Here is a 21245-nt window from a genome sequence, read left to right as displayed (position 1 = left end):
CACAATGTATCAGAACATAGAACAAAAAACAATAACCTACATTTAAACATCGACTGATATGTGCAGTGGGTAGGTTTGTCCGTATTAACATTGTATTTTAATGTCTCCTTTGTGCACAAAGCAAAAGGTAAATAACTAACAGAGTTGTGCTGATTTCAGAATGAAGTATTTTAATCAGTTTAGTAGCCCTGGGCTAGTATTACAGGCAGAGAAGGGATGCAAGGGTTCAGGGAGGTGCTATGCCTGGGAATAGCCAAGGACTTATGTCCTTCTTCTTGTACAAATTCCTATCAATATACAGTTTGACAACAATGAGTCTTACCCTACAGCCCTTCTGTCAGTGCTCCTTGAAGACGGGAAACAGCTTTTGCCATCGCGCAAAGATCTCTAGAGGGTACTGTTTGTTTATCCCAAACGGTTTCCCAGCCAGATGCCGTCCGTGGCTCAGAACCAGCTCCTTCTGCTTCTAATGTTCGAACCTGGCCACGATTGGACCGGGGCCAGTGGGTCGTCTTCCCTAGCTCCCTCCTGACATTGGCTTGGATCTCACCCGGTGGACCAGATGGAAAGAGATGCTCTGCACCGTGTCGTTGTCCAGTTGTAGTTCATTAACCAGGAATGTTTTCCGTGTGTCCTCCACATTTTCTTCTGGCTTTTCAGCTTTTCCGCTCAAGATAAGATTGTTTCTCGTCGACCGGGTGGTTAGGTGCAGGATTTTCTCCTTCATTTGGAAGTTTTCAGTAGTGATGACTTCCACAATTGTTTGTACACCTTTCACAGTTTTCTTCAATACATCAATGTTCTTTTGTGTATTTCTCCAATAAAATGCTTGTGAAATAGTTTTTTTTTTCTCAACTCTTTCAGATCTTCTATGAGGTTTTCCAGCCGGTCCAACAACACAAGCTTGTTTAGTTATGCGTCAATTACATTTACATTTAACATTTAAGTAATTTAGCAGACGCTCTTATCCAGAGCGACATACAAATTGGTGCATTCACCTTATGATATCCAGTGGAACAACCACTTTACAATAGTGCATCTAACTCTTTTAAGGGGGGGGGGGGTTAGAGGGATTACTTTATCCTATCCTAGGTATTCCTTAAAGAGGTGGGGTTTCAGGTGTCTCCGTCAATGGAAGCAAGTAGTTCTTGGTTAGGTGGCAGGGATGGGGGAGAATCTGAAGCGCTGTCAAGTGACCATATAGGTCACTTCGCTGGTTGCGCTGAGCCCTTTTCCCTCAATTTATCTCTGGATTCCAACTTAAGTACAAACGCCCATATCGTGGACAGGCATGTGTGGTATCCAGTGTTGCTTTGAGTTAGAGGCATGTTTGTTTTACAAACTAAACTAAATGCTGTGGCTACTATTGATATTAAGCATCTAGTTTAGAAGTTTAAAAAAGCACTCTTTTGTTACAAACCTACCAGACCACTTCACAGCCGAGCGTGCTTAGCCGGGCATGCTCAAAGCATGGGCAGCTGAACTTATTTAGGCTTGAACTTATTTAGTTTTGCCATAACAAAAAGGTCGAATGCGTATTAGCCCAGGACATTTCAGCTTTTCCTTTTTTTTAATAACTTGTCAATATTTCTAAAAACATAATTCCACTTTGACATTATGGGGTATTGTGCGTAGATCCGTGACACAAAATCTGAATTTAATACATTTAGAATTCAGGCTGTAACACAACAAAATGTGGGGAACAATCAAGGGGTGTGAGTACTTTCTGAAGGCACTTATCTATTATCCATAATCACCTGCTTACAGCCCCTCACTGCGTGCTACCTCCCTGAGTGTTATCTCACAAACCTTTCACTGTCATACAGTACAGTGTGTGGAGCTCTCGGCGGCGTGTGCGTTTGTATTAATTAGCTGGATACCGTGCGAGCTGTCTGTTTCCAGACTGGTTAGGGTAGGACTAAGTTTGAGTGACACTAAACACAAGGCAAACTGTGTGTCTGGGTTTTCAAGACTAGTGTATCAGCCCAGTGTTGCTCGCTGATTACTGACACCAGCACAGAGCAGAGAGAGAGAGGAGCTGTCAACCTGCCCAGCTAGCTAGCGCTGAGACAATCACTCAACACATCGCTCTGCCTCTCCTCCTCTCTTCCACTATCTACTCCATCACTCCTTTTACCCCTTTCTGCTTCCCTTTTTTTTTACCACTCCAGAGCCATGCGAGGGAAATTGAGATACAGGTCCACTCTACCTGAACAGATCTTGTGTTTTGAAAGACTTTGGCTTGTGGTGCAAAACGAGACATGATCATCACAGGGCCATGAATGAATTCAAATCAAAGATGAGCAACAGGAATGTACAGATAGATGCATACATGCATCCACATAGGCCATTTCAATTATTATTTATTTTTGACCTTTTATTTAACTAGGCAAGTCAGTTAAGAACAAATTATTATTTAGAATGACGGCCTAGGAACAGTGGGTTAACTACCTTGTTCAGGTGCAGAATGACATATATTTTTTACCTCAGGGAGTCGATCTAGCAACCTTTCGGTCACTGGCCCAACGCTCTAACCACTAGGCTACCTGCCGCCCCATATCCATAGTGTGTTTATAGTTCTTCAGTCCTGGAGTGTTTAATTGGTATGGTAACAGTTGGACAACTCCCTGGAAGCCTGAGAGGGTCCTCATATTGTACATTCTAGAGGGACTCTATGTACTGTTGGCTACCGTCAACAGTGCCACAATCAATCCACACGCGCACGCACACTCCAAAACGCCAGTGACAGTCATCACTTGAAGATGCTGGCAACAGGTGATCAGTGGGGAATCTGTATGACCTGGCACGCACACAACGGACGACCTGGGGGGAAATGGAAAATAAGTGAAATAAAAAATATAAACTAAACGGGCAGGCGTGTGACAGGAAGCTAGTCTCTGAGGGCGGCCCGCTTCGCAGGAGCTAATTAACCCCGGAAAATAATTACATCAATATGCAAATGAGTGTTTAGATAATGCAACGTGCTATCGGGCCAGATAGTCAATCAGGGGAGGTGGGTGGGCGTGTGGAGCCGTGTGGCGCGATGGGGCCAGGTGTCGGGGCTCTGCGCTCGGGCGATAAGGGGAGACGCTACCTGGTTGCCATGGCGACCACGCCGCCACGGTCACAACGCCGCTGCTAGAGCTCAAAACGAACCAAAAGGAATGTGGAGCGGGCGGAAGCTGGACCTCACAGAGCACTCCTTCATACACAGCACAGCGCCTAGCCATGTAAAGACCCTGGTGCTTTTGTCTATCTATTTTGCTCCTTCCTTCGACTCTGTTATTGACACTGAATATTAAGGCCAATAACACATGATTTAGGACACGAGGGATGTTCAGAAGGTATGTGTGTGTAAGTCCACGCGACCAGCCAACAAGCCCCAGTAGGGAGGGTCAGGTGAAGAGAGGGAGAACAGGTGGTGTAGGTGGAGGGAGGGTTGGTGGAACTGATTATGAAACAGAGCCCTGTAGATGAAGGGGGACACAGAGAAGGAGAGGAGGGCTTCAAAGGACTTTGATGTCACAGGCCTTCAGGCAGCCAACTTTGCCCCCCCCCCTCCACCCGCAGTTGATCAGGGCGGGGCAGGGCGCAGCGTTACCCGCTGTTGCATCACCCTCCGTAGAGTCTGTCTCTGAACCCAGCCGCCCTCCCTCCCCATCTCACTACGCCAGCAAACATAAACAAGCCGATGGGTTCATTTACTGTACCTCCACACACACACACTTACGTGCACACACAGTCGCCCCAGCAAAATAACAACAGCCTAACAACAACTAGATTGAAAAGTGTACTTTTTGTCTGTTTTTAATATTCAAAGCTTGGGTGTGAGTGGGTGTAAGCTGTGTCATCAGTGAAATAACACCGCATCTTTCCCTGACATCTATGAAACAGCCATTGCCTCGGATAAACCACTAGATCCCTCAGTCACAGCATAGCATCCAACAATCTCCCCAGACATTTAGTCTAAGTGGGCATGAAGCTTTGTTACTTTTTTACCCCTGTGAGTAAATACCATGCAGGCAGCTTAACCAGACTGTTTTTGCTCTGAAATGGCTTTGGAGTGGCTTCACCAATTGACAGAAAGGGTATTTATTTGGGAATCGATTATCTAGCCTGCTGAGGGTGGATGGAGAATGGCACAAACAATTGCACTTAGTAATGTTCCATTAAAATACAACCCGCGTGGGTGTACTTTATGGTCAGACGAATCCATGGTGTGTACTGTGTGTGGGTGTAGGTGTGTGTGCGTCCTCTCTGTTGTTCCCTCCCCTGACCTTCCCCTGTGTTTGCCCATTACGCCTTTACTGCCGTATAGATGCGCCATCGATCCAGGCACAAATTAAGATTTAAACGTTACGTCACGCGACCTATCGAGTTTTACATTTAGGGCATTTGCAATATGCAAGACTTATTGATCCAGCGAGCAGTCCGTGTTTATAAAACACACCCTCTGCCATCTGCGGCGCTTTTTCATATTTTTTTTCTTCTGGAGGCCTACATGCTAACTGTGACGGAACTTTCTCTCCCCGAGTTTCACTCTCCCCTTTTTTTCTCTATTTACGTCTCTCAAAAGTTGGTTCACTTTTTAACTCGGATCTTTCTCCCACTTCTTTTCACTGTCCATGACGCACTGACACTGTCTTTCTCAAGTCTTCTTCAATCTCTCGCTGACGCCGTTATAACTCTCTCTGATGTGTTTTTTTGTGTTGTCTTTTGTTTTTGGGGGTGTGACGTGAAGTTCCGTCCTTGTGTTCCAGGAAAACGGCTCCCCCGAGGAACACGTGCTCTACGTGTGGGACCACTTTGTGTCCAAAGCCGCCGCCAGGAACGTCTTTGTCGTGGCGCACAGCTACGGAGGCCTTTCGTTGGTGGAGCTGGTGAGTGGTTGCTTTCTTTCCTCTGCCCCCCCTCCCCCGGCATACTACCTCTGGGACAGTCAGCCAGTGTGGTAGCGTGTGAAATGCGGTGGGATGATTAAAAATAAATAACGTTTAGTTTCTTTGAGAAAGTGCTGCTTCTATAAAGACGCCAGTTCATCCCTGTCCTAGGGCGCAATCCACTTCCTCTCCTCCGCACAACAAGAGCGAGAGAACGAGAGGGAGAAAACGGAGGGAGAACTAGAAAAAGAAACAAGAGTTCTATTAAACCACGCTGCGGAGCATGTAAAAACTGCAAGTCGTGGGAGAGGAGAGGGAAGGTGGGGGGTCTCTGTTGCGTCTCTGTGTCTTTCTAGTGTTGAGAGTCTATGATTAAGTCGAGCCTATATTTTTATTGTGTTGCGCTTATATATACCTCTCAGTGTTGGGTCTCTCAGTGTTTATTATTGACAGCCTGAACGGCGGGCTCTGCTAGGTGCTAGGCTCACAGGGCTCTCTCTCCTTCTGTCTCTCTGCAGTGCTCAGATAGCTAGGCTAGGTGCTAGCTCACAGGGTCTCTCCTGCTGTCTCTCTGCAGTGCTCAGATAGCTAGGCTAGGCTAGGTGCGCTCACAGGGCTTTCTCTCTTCTGTCTCTCTGCAGTGCTCAGATAGCTAGGCTAGGCTAGGTGCTAGGCTCACAGGGCTCTCTCTCCTTCTGTCTCTCTGCTGCAGTGCTCAGAAGCTAGCTACTAGGTGCTAGACCTCAGAGGTCTCTCTCCTTCTGTCTCTCTGCAGTGCTCAGATAGCTAGGCTAGGCTAGTGCTAGGCTCACAGGGCTCTCTCTCTTCTGTCGCTCTGCAAGTGCTCAGATAGTATGGCTAGGACTAGGGTGTAGACTCACAGGCTCTCTCTCCTTCTGTATCTCTGCAGTGCTCAGATAGGTAGCTAGGTGCTAGACTCACAGGGCCTCTCTCCTTCTGTCTCTGCAGTGTCAGATAGCTAGGTGCTAGGCTAGGTGCTAGCTCACAGGTCTCTCTCTCTCCTTCTGTCTCTCTGCAGTGCTCAGATAGCTAGGCTGTGTAGGCTCACAGGCCTTCTCCTCTGTCCTCTCTCTGCAGTGCTCAGATAGCTAGGCTAGGTGCTAGGCTCACAGGGCTCTCTCTCCTGCTGTCTCTCTCTGCAGTGCTCAGATAGCTAGGCTAGGTGCCTAGGCCTCACAGGGCTCTCTCTCCTGCTGTCTCTCTCTGCAGTGCTCAGATAGCTAGCTAGTGCTAGACTCACCAAGGCTCTCTCTGCTGTCCCTCTGCAGTTGCTCAGATAGCAGGCTAGTGCTAGGCCTCACAGGGCTCTCTCTCCTTCTGTCTCTGCAGTGCTCAGATAGCTTAGTCTAGGTGCTAGACTCACATGGCTTCTCTCTCCTTCTGTCTCTCTGCAGTGCTCAGATAGCTAGGCTAGGTGCTAGACTCACAGGTCTCTCTCCTGCTGTCTCTCTTGCAGTACTCAGATAGCTAGGCTAGGTGCTAGACTCACAGGGCTCTCTCTGCAGTGCTCAGATAGCTAGGCTAGGCTAGGTGCTAGGCTCCAGGGCTCTCTCTCATCTGTCCCTCTCTGCAGTGCTCAGATAGCTAGGCTAGGCTAGATTGTAAGTGCGCAGGCTCACACAGCTCTCTCTCTCTCTCTGACAGCTGGTGCAGGAGCCTGGTGGTGATCATAGCTCTTTGATCTGTTGGATTACTGTAGACTCTCCAGAACCCACGTTATTAAAGCATCTCTTTCCTCTGCTTTGAAGAGGGGAGGGGAGCGAGGAGTAGGTGAGGAGAAGGGTAGTGGGGGGGTGGGCGTGTGGGTACTTGTCCCACTGGTAATTCAGGAATATATATTGTTTCTCCTGTAAACCTACTCTTTCTTTTTTGTTTTGTAATTTTGTAATTTTAATTTGCTGCTAAATATTCATGTGGTGTTTGTCCGTGACAGCTATCCTCCCCGGCTCTGTGTGTGCCAAGGATGGTGTGGCCTCTCCTCCTCTCTCTCTCTCTCTCCTCTCTCTCTAATCTCTCTCCTCTCTCTTCTCTCTCGTCGCTGTGTTTATAATATGTGTGATTTTTCCTATCACCTGGCTCACCTGGCTCTCTACCTTGTGCCTGTGTCCTGTGACAATGGGGTCATAGCTCCCTCACTCCTCCTTCCCGCACCCCAACCCTCACCCTCTCTGGACTAGCCATGACTCCTGACCCCTAGGGGGCATTGAGGCCAGCTAGCCTTGGAGCAAAGGGTCAGCCATCCCACCAAGACCCCCAGGCCAGACAGCCCTCCCTCCCCAAGCTATCCCCTGACAGCCCCACTCCACTGCACTGACATAGGTAAGGAGGTAGCGGTTAAGAGCGCTGGGCCAGTAAATAAAAGATTGCTGGTTTGAATCCTAGAGCATCTGTTGATGTGGCCTTGAGCAAGGCACTTATCCCTTAATTGCTCCTGTACGTTGCCATGGATGAGAACGTCTGGTAAAATGTTAATGTATGAGCTGGGGAGTACAGCCATAGCCCCTCTTCCCTACTGGGATCTAGCTTCATAGGGAGCAATGATCAGGTTTTTGTTCCTTCATTGCCACTGTAGGGACATTATTGCGTTCATAAGCCTGTGGTGCTGGACCTTTCTCCACAATATCCTGTAAATGAACTAACCCACAACTGTAATTCAAACATTCACGTAAACACTTCAATGTGCGGAGACGTGCACACCCCACACACGGAAACAGGGATATATACACACAAGCACTCACATCACACACACACATTCAACCACCTAATTGAGGAGAAAGTGGCCGTGGGGGGAAGGGGGAGAGACATGGGTTGGTGGGGGTGGGATGTGAGCCTTGCGGGATGAACCATTTGACACACAAGCAGACCCAGAGAAAACAAGCTGTCTCTGGGTTAATTATAGCTCCCTTTTGCAGTTAATAAACACGTTTCTGATCAAGCACATCAAACGATCTGCGATTAATTTCTCCTGCTCTGCCCTCCCCTGCTCGCTACCATGTAGCCCCCCAGTTTGGAGCGCTCAACTGTTTCATTGCAATTTTGATTTATTTTAGAACACTTCATAGTGTGTATAGACTAATTATAGTTACATCAAAGAGTAGCTAAATGCCTTTGAATGGGAGAAGATTGCTGCAGGGAGGAGGATGGCTTTATGTCGGAATCTACCAAGTTTTAATACCGGGAATAATTCATATTTATCCTGAGTCCCGGGAAATACAGAAATATGTGGCCAGTTAAAGCATTTAAAACCAAGATATTGTCAATATAGCCAGGGTTCTCCCCAAATAAGATTGTCGCAGCCCCACCTTGTCGGCGGCACTATGGAAAGATGTCAGAGCAAGTGAAACTGAGATTTAGTAACTATCTTTGATCGCCAGTGGCATTGTTGTGATTTGCCCAAAGTGCCGTTCATGAATTCCAAGCGTTGTGACGTTCCTCAATTAATTCGGCGCATTTCAGCAGTCTCGACAGAGAGCGTGCTCAGGACATATAGAAAACGTTGTGGCGGCAAGTCAAATGACTGTCGTCTTTGTTAATCTCGCTAGATAACCTCCTTCAAACAAATGACCGCATATCTCCTATTCAGCTAAATTTAATTGACGATTATACAGATAGCAGATCAGTTCATGAGTAATGGGGTGTTGAAGAGTGCAAATAGTTTAAATATCAAGGTGTCACAGGTACCAACTCTGTTTAAAAAAATAATAATTTCTACTCTCATACCTTTTGTTGAGCATACATTCTCTACCGAAGCGCACATATGGGCAGCAATACGAGACAGTGCGGAGAAGCGGGGGGAAATGTTATGGCCATATTATGACATGCATAGGTGAGACGTGCTTTGATAATGCAACCTATGGATTAGAGAATAAAGTTAGCCATTTTCATGCGAGTCAGGATTTGGGGTTTCAGTGGGATTGGGATTGGGACTTGATAGGACAATAGCATAGACTCTAGGACAGGAGAAGATAGAATTTTCCCCCCATGCCTCTCTGCACTGTTATCAAATCAAATTGTATTAGTCACATGCGGCGAGTACAACAGGTGTAGACCTTACAGTGAAATGCTTACTTAACAGCCCCTAACCGAAAGTGGAGTTAAAAAAAATATGGATAAGAATAAGAGATAAAAGTAACAAGTATTTAAAGAGCAGCAGTAAAAAATAACAATATATACAGGGGGGTGCCGGTGCAAGTTTACATACACTTTAGCCAAATACATTTAAACTCAGTTTTTCACAATTCCTGACATTTAATCCTTGTAAAAATTCCCTGTTTTAGGTCAGTTAGGATCACCACTTTATTTTAAGAATGTGAAATGTCAGAATATTAGTAGAGAGAATGATTTATTTAATATTTTATTTCTTTCATCACATTCCCAGTGGGTCAGAAGTTTACATACACTCATTTCGTATTTGGTAGCATTGCCTTTAAATTGTTTAACTTGGGTCAAACATTTCGGGTAGCCTTCCACAAGCTTCCCACAATACGTTGGGTGAATTTTGGCATATTTTTCCTGACAGAGCTGGTGTAACTGAGTCAGGTTATTAAGCCTCCTTGCTCACACACGCTTTTTCAGTTCTAACCACAAATCTTCTATAGGATTTAGGTTAGGGCTTTGTGATGGCCACTCCAATACCTTGACTTTGTTGTCCTTAAGCCATTTTGCCACAACTTTGGAATTATGCTTGGGGTCATTGTCCATTTGGAAGACCCATTTGCGACCAAGCTTTAACTTCCTGACTGATGTCTTGAGATGTTGCTTCAATATATCCACATCATTTCCCTGCCTCATGATGCCATCTATTTTGTGAAGTGCACCAGTCCCTCCTGCAGCAAAGCACCCCCACAACATGATGATGCCACCCCTGTGCTTCACGGTTGGGATGGTGTTCTTCGGCTTGCAAGCCTCTCCCTTTTTCCTCTAAACATAACGATGGTCATTATGGCCAAACAGTTGTATTTTTGTTTCATTCGGGTCGCGCATGCGGTCCGGCAGTGTCAATTATGCGTGTGCTTTGAGTTCATGCCGACTTTGTGTGAAGTAAATATGCGAGATTAAAGGCTTCCATGCGACAACCTGTTTGGATAATGTGCTTTTTTGTTTTTTGCTAATCTGATACTGCTCATGTTGTGTATTTTGTGTATTTGCATTAGTGGCGACATTGGGGGGAAATGTAATTTCCCGGGTCTTGTGAAGAGTGCTCCTGGGACAGTCCCAGGATCCTGGTTACCCATGTTAATCCCTATGTTGGAGTGAATAGTAGCCTTCTCCCTCCTGCCGCTGCATCTCTTTTGCTCTATCAAACCCAACCCAACCCTATCTCTCTATCCGTTTTCTTTCCTTCTCCCGGTCCTTCTTTCTCACAACTCTCCCTCGCTCTTTTTTCCCCTCTCCTGTCCTCTCTCCGTCTCTCTCGCTCTCTCTCTGTCTGTAGGACTTGTACTTGGCTTCAAAGCTTCAATCTGTGATTGGTAAATACATTTTTGGATTTTAAATTGATGACACATTGATTCTTGAAGAATATAACTTATAAATGCCTCATGAGCTTAGTTCAACTGTTGTACCCCGTCAGAACCCAAAATATAATAATTTTTATTCCAATGTTTGTAAACAATGTAATTGTAAACAAACGGGCTATACTTGCGAACATTAGAAAAAGTTTCAGTTAAACTGTTATCTTCATCTCAAAATCCACATCAGGCAATTAAAATAGTTGAGTAACTTGCACGTGATAAAAGAGTTAGCCAATTAAATTTGTCGACGTAGTTGGACGGAATCCAACACTTGTTCATTGAAGCCAAATATTTTTCTCTTCCTCTCTGTGAAAGCGTTCTGATAATCAAAGCAACTAGATCACGTGTTTGACTGACTGGTCATTTACAGGTAACACCAAAATAAAGGAAACGCCAGCATAAAGTGTCTTAATATGGCGATGGGCCACCAAGAGCCAGGACAGCTTCAATGCACCCTGGCATAGATTCTACAAATTCCCGGGACTCTGTAGAAGGGAAGCGACAGCATTCTTCCATGAGAAATTCCATCTTTTTTTATTTTTTTGGTGGTGGTGGAAAACGCTGTCTCAGGCGCCACTCCAGAATCTCCCGTAAGTGTTCAATTGGGTTGAGATCTGGTGTCTGAGACGACCATGGTATATGGTTTGTATCGTTTTCATGCATCTCAAACCACTGGGACCACTCGTGCCCTGTGGATGGGGGCATTTTCATCCTATCTGGGGGCATAGCCATGGTAGCCAAAATCAAGGCCTGCCCAGAATTTTATGTCTGACCCTAAGCCTGATGGGATTTTAGTTGCTTAATTAACTCAGGAACCACACCTGTGTGGAAGAATCTGCTTTCAATATACTTTTCATCCGTCGTTTACTCAAGTGTTTCCATTATTTTGGCAGTTACCTGTAGGTCTCAGTGTAGAGTGCCGAGATGATATGTATACCCCTGACTTCCATTTCCTACCAGTACCAGCCAAGCCCATTCAAATGGCACCGATAGGATGTCAGGGACCAGCTATCCTTTGTGCATGCACACACACACACACACACACACACACACACACACACACACACACACACCACACAACACACACACACACACACCAATAACAGCCATAGTGTGCCCTGCCAGCGTGCCTGTCTGTGTCTTTCTGTCTGTCAGACTATCTGTCTGCCTGTCTCCCTGCCTGCCTGCTTGTCTGTCTGCCTGCCTGCTTGCCTCCCTGCCTGCCTGCTTGTCTGTCTCCCTGCCTGCCTGCTTGTCTGTCTCCCTGCTTGTCTGTCTCCCTGCCTGCCTGCTTGCCTTCCTGCCTCCCTACCCTTCCTAGTTGCCTGTCTGCCTGCGCTCCCCTTTTCATCTTCCTCCGTTGCCAGGGGTGCGAAGGGGGAGGCGCGGCGCGCAGGGGGGGTGGAGGGGTGTCTAACCCGCTGTAACCTTCCCGCTCCCGCAGTGAAAAGGAGCATGGTTATTGGACAAGATGGAGCCGTGTTATATAAGGGCTTATGTAAGAATGCATCTGTCTCCCAATACGCAAATGTGTGGGTGCCAACCAACTGTCCCACCATCTCCATCTCCACCTCACAACAGAACATACAGAATGTGTAGGTCTATTCACACACGCACACACGCACGCACAAACACGTGTTTGTGCCTGTGTATGTGATGTGCTGTATTTACAGTAAATAGGTTCTGTGTGTATTTTTCTCTGCGGGGAATATGGATATTTTTATTTTATGCTATCTCTTCCCTCTCTGTCTCCGTACGTAGGTAGTCTCAGATGTGAGCAGATGTCGTGTTGTTTGATAAGAGCTGGGGAGGACGGGTTGTGGAGAAAAAGTTGGAGGACCGACTTTGGCCGTTCCCTATGGACTCTGCTGGTGGATGAGATGCTAGGAGTTAGATGATGATGGTGGCTGCGGTGGGAGAGCTATATCCAGACCATGTCCCATCACCGCTTGGTGGAGAGACAAGCGTGACTTTGGCCGGATGCCGGACTTGACAAACACCAAGGGAACGTTCTCTTGCATTGATGTTAATGTGCGTATCAGGTCTGGATTTGGGTCTGTCCCTGGAGCTTATCAGAGAACTCTCATTCTTTCTGCTCTGGTGTCAAGTTCTCTGGGGCTTCAGTGGCTTCTGCCTCAGCCTGTCCTCCTTCTCTTTCTCTTCCTCCTGCCTCTCTCCAGCCGCTGTACTGCTGGCCCATAGTGACCCTGAGGCCAGTTCTGCTCAGCTCCTCTCTGCCCCCCAGGCCTCAGTCTGAACACATGGTGTAGTGGCGGTAACATGCCAACCGGCCAGCTCTCCTGTGGCGCGCCACTGGAGAAGTCACTAATATGTCCCTATAGCCTACCCAGTGTGAAGACATGCATGCACTCACTACTGTAAGTCACTCTGGATAAGACTGTCTGCTAAATGACAAAAATGTAAATGTAAAAATCTATCTCTCTCTCTCTCCCAGCCTCCTATCCCTCCTATCACTGTCAAACCCTACTGCTTTCCTCAAAACCCAAACACAACCTTTAACCTTTAGCAAATCAAACTTTTTCTCCAGCTTATTTCTTGCTCTCGTTCCGATCTCCCAACACCAAGAGCCAGATTCTGTTGTTTCTCAGTGTCCTGTATTCACCATGGTCAAATCAACTCGTAAAGAAAACCATCCCAATGCCAAGACATCCAGACATAAAACCCCCAACGTCCCTGTCCGGTAGTGTATTCACACCCTTTCCTCTGAAAGTCTGACTAGTTTAGTGTAGTAGGCTTTTCCTTTTTCCTGTCAAGGTTTTACGTAGCTGGCGGGGTGCAGTGGGAGTCTCTGTCTCTCTCTCTCTCTCTCTTCTGTCTCTGTCTCTCTCTGCTCTCTTCTCTCTCTCTCTCTCTCTCTCTCTCTGCTCTCTCTCTTGTCTCTGTCTCTCTTCTCTCTCTCTCTCTCTCTTCTCTCTCTCTCTCCTCTGTCTCTCCGCTCTCTCTCTCTTCTGCTTCTGTCTGTCTGTCTGTCTCTGTCTCTTGTCTCTGTCCTCTCTGGCTCTCGTCTTCTGTCTCTCTCTCTCTCTGTCTCCTTCTCTTCTCTCTCTCTTTGTCTCTCTCTCTCTCTGCCTTCTCGCGTCTCTCTTCTCTCTGTCTCTCTCTCTCTCATGTCTCTCTCTCTCTGTCTCTCCTCTCTTTGTCTCTCCGTCTCTCTCTCTCTGTCTCTCTCTCTTCTGTCTCTCTCTCTCTCTCTCTCTCTCTCTCTCTCTCTCTCTCTCTCTCTCTCTGTCTGCGTGTCAGCCGTAGCGCTAGCCTGGAGAAGCCGGTCTGTATCGTCCAGAGCAGAGCGGCGGTGTTGAGTCAGGCGTGCGTGTTGAGGTGTGCTATCAGTGCCCCGTTAGGGAGGAGAGAGTGAGAGGCAATGATAAATGGAGGGGGACAACTATCCGAAATTAGCGGGGAGCTGTATGCAAAGCGCCCCGTTTTTGTTTGATGTGAAACAAACGGACCACCATGGTGAAAGTGCCTGCCAGCACAGCAAGACAACAGTCCCTCAGCTGAAGACACGCTGCCCTGTGTGTGTGTGTGTGTGCGCGTGTGTGTTAGTGTGTGTTTGCATGCGCGCATACAGTGTATGTGTGCTCATCTGTGCATGTTTGTGTATGTCTGTGTCAACTATATTATTATTCTATAATTCCTTATACACGCTTTGTGTCTATGCTGTATTATAGAGCTGAAATACAGACATCTAATTTCTATCTCTTGATGAATAGTCTCAGAGAGGCTCCCTCCCCTCTTCGGCTAAATTGGACTGTTTAAATGTCCTGGCGACAAACCTGATTTTAGTTGAATTGATTTGTTTGTTTCTGAAAGAAGCCTCAATACCCGGAGAGGTTTGCTAGATTGATAGACCAAGGCCTCTCCTCCACACAACACATTGTGTCCCCACTGAAACCTTCTATCAGACAACCCAGCGTGATTATGTATGAATGGCCTTCATTGGCCGTCCATTTCAAAGCACTACTGCCCCTGCGTTGTGACGAGACGTGGCAAGATCGGCGGTCTCTGAAATGACGGCTGCTTATCCGCCTGAAAGAGATGCGCACAATAGCCTTTGTGAAAATGTCCCCTCGATAGTCTGCCGTTATTTTCACTTTTTTTGCTGTTTTGTTTATTCCCGCAATCATTTTTTGGTTATTAGATGACGTTTTTGGAAGTGTGTCTCTCTGTGCCGCCCGCCGAAGCGCAGCTCGGTTCACATGCGATTGTTAAGTTGGTTGTCTTTAGCATTTTTGTTTCTGGGGCGGTGCTTCACAATCAAGCTCATGCAGATTGTTAAGATGTGCGTGCGTACGAGCTGATATCGCTTTGCTGCTGAAAAGGGTTGTACATAAGGACTGTCTAGACGGACCGACCCCCTCTCCTGAGAAGAGCAGACCAGGTGGATCAGCCACATATCTCCTCTCTAATCTCAGCTGGGTCGTGTCCTCAACCCTGTAGGGTACAGTACGTATTGTCCTACGTCTTTATCTCGCTCTCTCTTATTTCTATAGTTCATGTCCCTTACATTCTACATTGAACAACAAATATAAACGCAACATGTAAAGTGTTGGTCCCGTGTTTCACGAGCTGAAATAAAAAAATCCCAGAAATGTTCCATACTCGTAAAAAAACGTATTTCTCTCAAATTGTGTGCATACATTTTACATCCCTGTTACTGAGCATTTCTCCTTTGCCAAGATAATCCATCCACCTGACAGGTGTGGCATGTCAAGAAGCGGATTAAACTGCATGCTTGTTACACAGGTGCACCTTGTGCTTGGGACACTAAAAGGCCACTGTAAATGTGCAGTTTTGTCACACAACACGTCCAACCGTCTCACAACCTCAGACCACGTGTATGGCGTCGTTTGGGTGAGCGGTTTGCTGATGTCAACGTTGTAAACCGAATGCCCCATGGTGGCGGTGGGCAGGCATAAGTTACGGACAACGAACACAATTCCATTTTATCGATGGCAATTTGAGAGCACAGAGGTGACGAGATCCTGATGCCCATTCATCCGCAGCCATCACCTCATATTTCAGCATGAAATATGAGGTCACATGGATCTGTAAACAATTCCTGGAAGCTGAAAATGTCCCAGTTCTTCCATGGCCTGCACACTCACCAGACATGTCACCCATTGACCATGTTTGGGATGCTCTGAATCGACGTGTACGACAGCGTGTTCCAGTTCCGGCCAATATCCAGCAACTTCTCACATTGAAGAGGAGTGGGACATTCCACAGGCCACAATCAACAGCCTGATCAACTCTGTGAAGGAGATGTGACACGGTGCACGAGGCAAATGGTGACTGGTTTTCTGAACTACACCCCTACATTTTTTTTGAAGGTACAGTACAAAGTATGTGGACACGTCGAGCATCTCATTCCAAAATCTAAAAAGTTGGTCCCCCCTTTGCTGCTATAACAGCCTCCGCTCTTCTGGGAAGGCTTTTCACTAGATGTTGGAACATTGCTGCGGGGACTTGCTGCCATTCAGCCACAAGAGCACTAGTGAAGTTGGGAACTGATGTTGGGTGATTAGGCCTGGCTCAGAGTCGGCGTTCCTATTCATCCCAAAGGTGTAGTATGGGGTTCAGGGCTTTGTGCAGGCCAGTCAAGTTCTTCCACACCGATCTCGACAAACCATTTCTGTATGGACCTCGCTTTGTGCACAGGGGTATTGTCGTGTTGAAACAGGAAAGGACCTTCCCCAAACTGTTGCCACAAAGTTGGAAACACAGAATTGTCTCGAATGTCATTTGTATGCTCTAGCATTAAGATTTCCCTTCACTGAAACTAAGGGGCCTAGCCCGAAACATGACAAACAGCCCCAGACCATTATTCCTACTCCACCAAACTTTACAGTTGCCACTATGCATTGGGGCAGGTAGCGTTCTCCTGGCATCCGCCAAACCCAGATTCGTCCGTCGAACTAACCAGATGGTGAAGCGTGATTCATCACTCCAGAGAACTCGCTTCCACTGGTCCATAGTTCAATGGCGGCTAGCTTTACACCACTCCTGCCAATGCTTGGCATTGCGCTTGGTGATCTTAAGCTTTTGAGTGGCTGCTCAGCCATGGAAACCCATTTCATGAAGCTCCCGACGAACAGTTCTTGTGCTGACGTTGTTTTCAGAGGCAGTTTGGAACTCGGTAGCGAGTGTTGCATCCAAGGACAGACAATTTTTCCGCTCTACGCACTTCAGCTCTCGTCGGTCCCGTTCTGTGAGCTTGTGTGGCCTACCACTTTGCAGCTGAGCCGTTGTTGCTCCAAGCCGTTTCCACTTCACAATAACAACACTTACAGTTGACCGGGGCAGCTTAAGCAGGGGAGAAATTTGATGAACTGACTTGTTGGAAAGGTGGCATCCTATGACGTTGCCCCTTTGAAAGTCACCGAGCTCTTCAGTACGGGCCATTCTACTGCCAATGTGTGTCTATGGAGATTGCATGGCTGGGTGCTCAATTTTATACAACTGTCATTAACAGGTGTGGCTGAAATAGCTGAATCCACTAATCTGATGGAGTGTCCCCATACGTTTGTGAATCTATGACCAACAGATGCATATCTGTATTCCCAGTCATATGAAATCCATAGATTAGGGACTCATTCATTTATTTTAATTGTCTGATTTCCTGATTTATGAACTGTAACTCAGTAAAATCTTTGAAATTGTTGCGTGTTGCATTTTATATTTGTGTTAGCCTACTACCTGCCTTTACACAGCTGTTTACAGGGAAGAAGGCTGCTTACACTGTGTGTGTGTGTGTGTGTGTGTGTGTGTGTGTGTGTGTGTGTGTGTGTGTGTGTGTGTGTGTGTGTTTGTGTGTGTTTTTGTGCTTGTACCGTATGTTTCTCTTGTTGAATGTGTTCATTATCCCTGAAATAATAAAGTGTAGATACATAACAGATATATCGATAACCAAATGTAGCATATAGATCATTTCTATGAATCAATCACCCATCAGGTGTCAGCCAGTGCTGTATCAAAATTCACTGAAACGCGTCTGCAGTAGAATAGAATTACTTTTACGTCTACTGTGTAATGTATTTTGTCAGAGGTGTCACATGTCCGAAAGAGAATTGTGAGCATTTTTTTTTTTTTGTTGTATGTTTTTTCTCCTCGTTTTTTTTTATTTTCCTCTTTCCCGTCACGCTGTCTTGTGTCGGAGGGTTCAGGGTTTCACCGGGTCGCCTCGGCGACGCACACCGCTCCTCCTCCCCACAAACACACACACACACACACACACGCGGATGTTACCATGGCAATGTAATTGAAAATCATTACGTCTCAAACAAGTATTGTTAAAGTGACTATTCATAATTTTCCTCTTTCACAATGTTTTTTTTCTTTTCGTGTGTCCTCTTTTATTCCGTTTCTCGCCAAGTGAAAAGGAGAGAAAAATCTATCCATCCTAGCCGGTTGTGTAAGGATGGGATTTTTTTTCTTCATTTCTTTTCCTGCCTGCCTTCTTTTCAGGCCGGTGAAGGAAAGCTAGTTTAAGAGTTCACTTGAATCTTAAGGGATTCATCATTACATATTTACTGGCTGTGGATGATATAGCTGTAAGGTTTTACCCGGGCCCATTGATCTACTGCGCATGTTCGTTCCCGAGGTTACGGGACGTGCTTCTATTTGCATAAGGCCCTGGGCAAGGTTCTTTCTACCATTGATTGGCCTGTCCACGAGAGCCCGGTGCCTCCTCGCATTGATCATTTTGTTTTTTCCCGGAGACAGTGTTACACAGAGTTCACATCCAACATCATAGACCTGCCGGGGAAAGAGAGGAGAGTGAAAACTTTACCAGCAATATCTTAATAGATTGTCCTCTCCCTCTGACAGTTAGCGGAGTCAATTTCTCTTTCACTCTAGTTACCTCATCCTCTATTTTTGTTTTTATTTGACCTTTATTTCACTAGGCAAGTCAGTGAAGAACAAATTCTTATTTTCAATGACGGCCTAGGAACGGCGGGGTTTAACTGCCTTGCCTCTCCCTCCTTCTCCTTCTAGTTACCTCTTCATCGTCTTCCTCGTCCTCAACCTTTATCTTCTCATCTAATGGTTTGTTCAAGCAAATATACTTCATGCACAAAATACACACACACACACACACACACACACACACACACACACACACACACACACACACACACACACACACACACACACAAACACTCTACCTCAATCTGAGCCCCACCGTACATACAGTACCTGGTCCCAGAGTATTATCAGCTTCCAGCTAAAATCGAACAACTTCCACCCCCCCTCCTTCCTCACCCTCTATTTCAACCCTCTAACAATGTGGTGGGGGAGAGAAATACTTTTTCTTTTTTTTTGTTCCCGGATTCTCCTGTCTTTGCCATGTTTTCTTTTTTCTGTCTCTCCACCTCTCCCTCCTTTTCTCTCCATCTCTTCTCAGGTTGAACTCACCGCTGGTGGCGTGGACAGAGCCAAAGTCTTTCTAGGCTCTCTTTATGTGTACCTGCAGGTGTCAGAGGGCGAGTGTGTACCTTGCTAATTTCACACGCACACACGCACGCACTGCTCAGGGTGGTCAGGCTGGCGTGGCGTGGTCTGTGTGTGTGTAGCAGCAGCGGTGGCGGCGGCGGCAGTGGCTAGACTCCCATGCTGCATCTTTCTTTGTTCTTCTCTCCTAGCTGAGCCCGTCGCTTTGTCTCTCTCTCTCTCTCCCTCGCTCCGCCTCAGAGGTGAACTCTCCCTCTACCACACTGCCTGAGCCCGACCTCCTCTTTCTCTCTCTCTCTCTCTCGCTCTCCCCTCTTACTCTCTGCCCTTTTCCCTCCGACTAGTCCTCATTTCCCTCCGTCTGGGCTGTGAGTGTAACAGTATGTAGTTAGCGATCTGTGTTGTCTTTTAGGTACTTAGGACAGTGGAAGGGTAGACTGCAGAGAGAAGATGGAGGGGTGAGAATGAACAGAGACAACAGATAGCTCAGACAAATAGCCTGTCTAACATCTCGCTTTTATCCTAGCATTTTCTATTGGGAATACTACCAATTTCAGTGAGCCAGAATAGCTACACTGCCATTTAAATACACACCATTGAAAAGTAAATGGAAGGAAATTGGCCTGGCCCGGTCTTGCAGGTATTGCTTGACGATATCTAAATGTGAGCGATACGATAGATTTTACCCGCGACTCACAGCTGGCTGAAATAGTAGAACAGTAAAATAGTAAAAAGTAGAACAGAGAAAATAAGTGGTTGAGACACAGATTTCGGGGGGAGGAGAGGCAGATCCCGGTACAAATGTCTGTGACTCAGGGTTGACTCTGCAGCCCTCTCCCAATGTCTCTCTCTTCTCTACCTCCCTCTTCCCCTCCCTCCCTTCCGCTCCGCCTGCCTTTCTCTCTCTCCGTCTCTCTCCATGTCTCTGTGCTTTCTACGTTTATTGCAGAGCCTGAACTTTTGAAATTCCAGGTTGACTTTCCCCCTGTATGTTTCTTTGATAGAGGCAACGTGCACACTTTTCACATGCGCTCACAGGGGACAATACTGTCAAGTTAAAGACAGAATATCACAATATCCACAAGTCCATCTGGCAGTGTGTTCAAATTGTGCTGTGCTGCTGTTGTGGTGGTATTATATGCGAATCCGCACCTTCCAATACATCAAGAGCCGTGTTTGAATTCTTTACGACAGTTTTTTTTTTTTTTTTTTTGCGGGGGTATGTTTAAGTTATGTACCTGCGGTAAAACATATTTAATTTTTAAGTCCGGAAAGAGGACACTGAAAAGAGATGAACTGTTTTATGTGCCATTTTAAGGTTTTATGTGCTGTGAAATATGATGGGGTTGAGAAGCAGCCGAGAGGGAAGAAAGAAATTAAAGAGAGAGAGAGAGAGGGAGGGAGGGAGAGAGAACCTCTGCGTCTTTGCCTCCTGGCTTGGAACAGCCTTTGATGTCATAGCTAGCTCGGAGCTGAATGCGGAACTCGCCGAGGTGCAGGCCTTGTTTCACGGTGGGAATCTGAGGCTACGCACAGCGCTGTCCGTCCCGGGGAAGGGAGAAGAGAAAACACGCGCACACACAAACACACTCACACACTCACACGTAACCAAGCCACAATGTGTGTGTAATAGAGGAGTGTGAAGTGAGGGGGCGGTGAGATACACAGAGAAAGAGAATCAGACCGACCCGGACCTTTTGCTCTCTTCTTCTCTTTATGGCGTGAGCGTCGCTACGTGCCTCTGTGTTCATGTGGGTTTATGACTATATGATAGCAGGCTCAAGACTGTGTGTGCACCTAGAGATGATTTGAAGTGTGTCTTTAATTGCACGTGTATGTCACCATGTGTGTACTTTCGCGTGTGCTCGTGTCTTTGCCGGTGCGTGTCTGTGTGTTTGTCTTGCATATGTGTGGGGCCTGTGTAGATGTCCATTCCTCCTGGCTTGTGGCAGTTATTAATTTGTGTGCGTGTGTGTTTGCGAGCGTGCGTGTTTGCGAGCGTGTGTGTGTGTGCGAGCGTGTGAGATTGAATCAGTGGTCAGGCCACGCTGGCTTTAGTTATTCAGCCTGTGTCTCTGTGCCTTCTGTATTCAGCTCTTCCTATTAGACGCCTTCACACCCCACCATTCCTCTGGACTCGCTGACACCGGCTTTCATGCATGGCCTGCTACTCCCTCTCTGCCTCGCCTGCCCACATTCTCTCTCTCTCTCTCTCTCTCTCTCTCTCTCTCTCTCTCTCTCTCTCTCTCTCTCCTCTCTCTCTCTCTCTCTCTCTCTCTCTCTCTCTCCTCTCTCTCTCTCTCTCTCTCTCTTCTCTCTCTCTTCGTCTCAGTCTCTCTCTCTCTCTCCCCCCCCC

General features: G+C 46.8%; 1 protein-coding gene across 9 annotated transcripts in view; it reads left to right on the top strand.

The window, feature by feature from the left end:
• arb2a (ARB2 cotranscriptional regulator A) overlaps nt 1-21245 on the top strand; it is a 197394-nt gene that overhangs the window by 88817 nt on the left and 87332 nt on the right. For 8 of the 9 annotated variants that reach the window (XM_023978239.2, XM_023978237.2, XM_023978242.2 and 5 more), the window contains exon 8: nt 4761-4880. The exons of the other annotated variant lie outside the window; for it this stretch is intronic. In XM_023978239.2, coding sequence (XP_023834007.1) covers nt 4761-4880 — 120 coding nt within the window. The remainder of the gene's footprint in view (nt 1-4760; nt 4881-21245) is intronic. 9 annotated transcript variants of the gene reach the window in all.

This window comes from Salvelinus sp. IW2-2015, linkage group LG33, assembly GCF_002910315.2.
Source record: "Salvelinus sp. IW2-2015 linkage group LG33, ASM291031v2, whole genome shotgun sequence".
Taxonomy (NCBI): domain Eukaryota; kingdom Metazoa; phylum Chordata; class Actinopteri; order Salmoniformes; family Salmonidae; genus Salvelinus; species Salvelinus sp. IW2-2015.
Note: the sequence above shows the minus strand (reverse complement) of the source record. Positions and strands in the feature narration are given on the sequence as shown.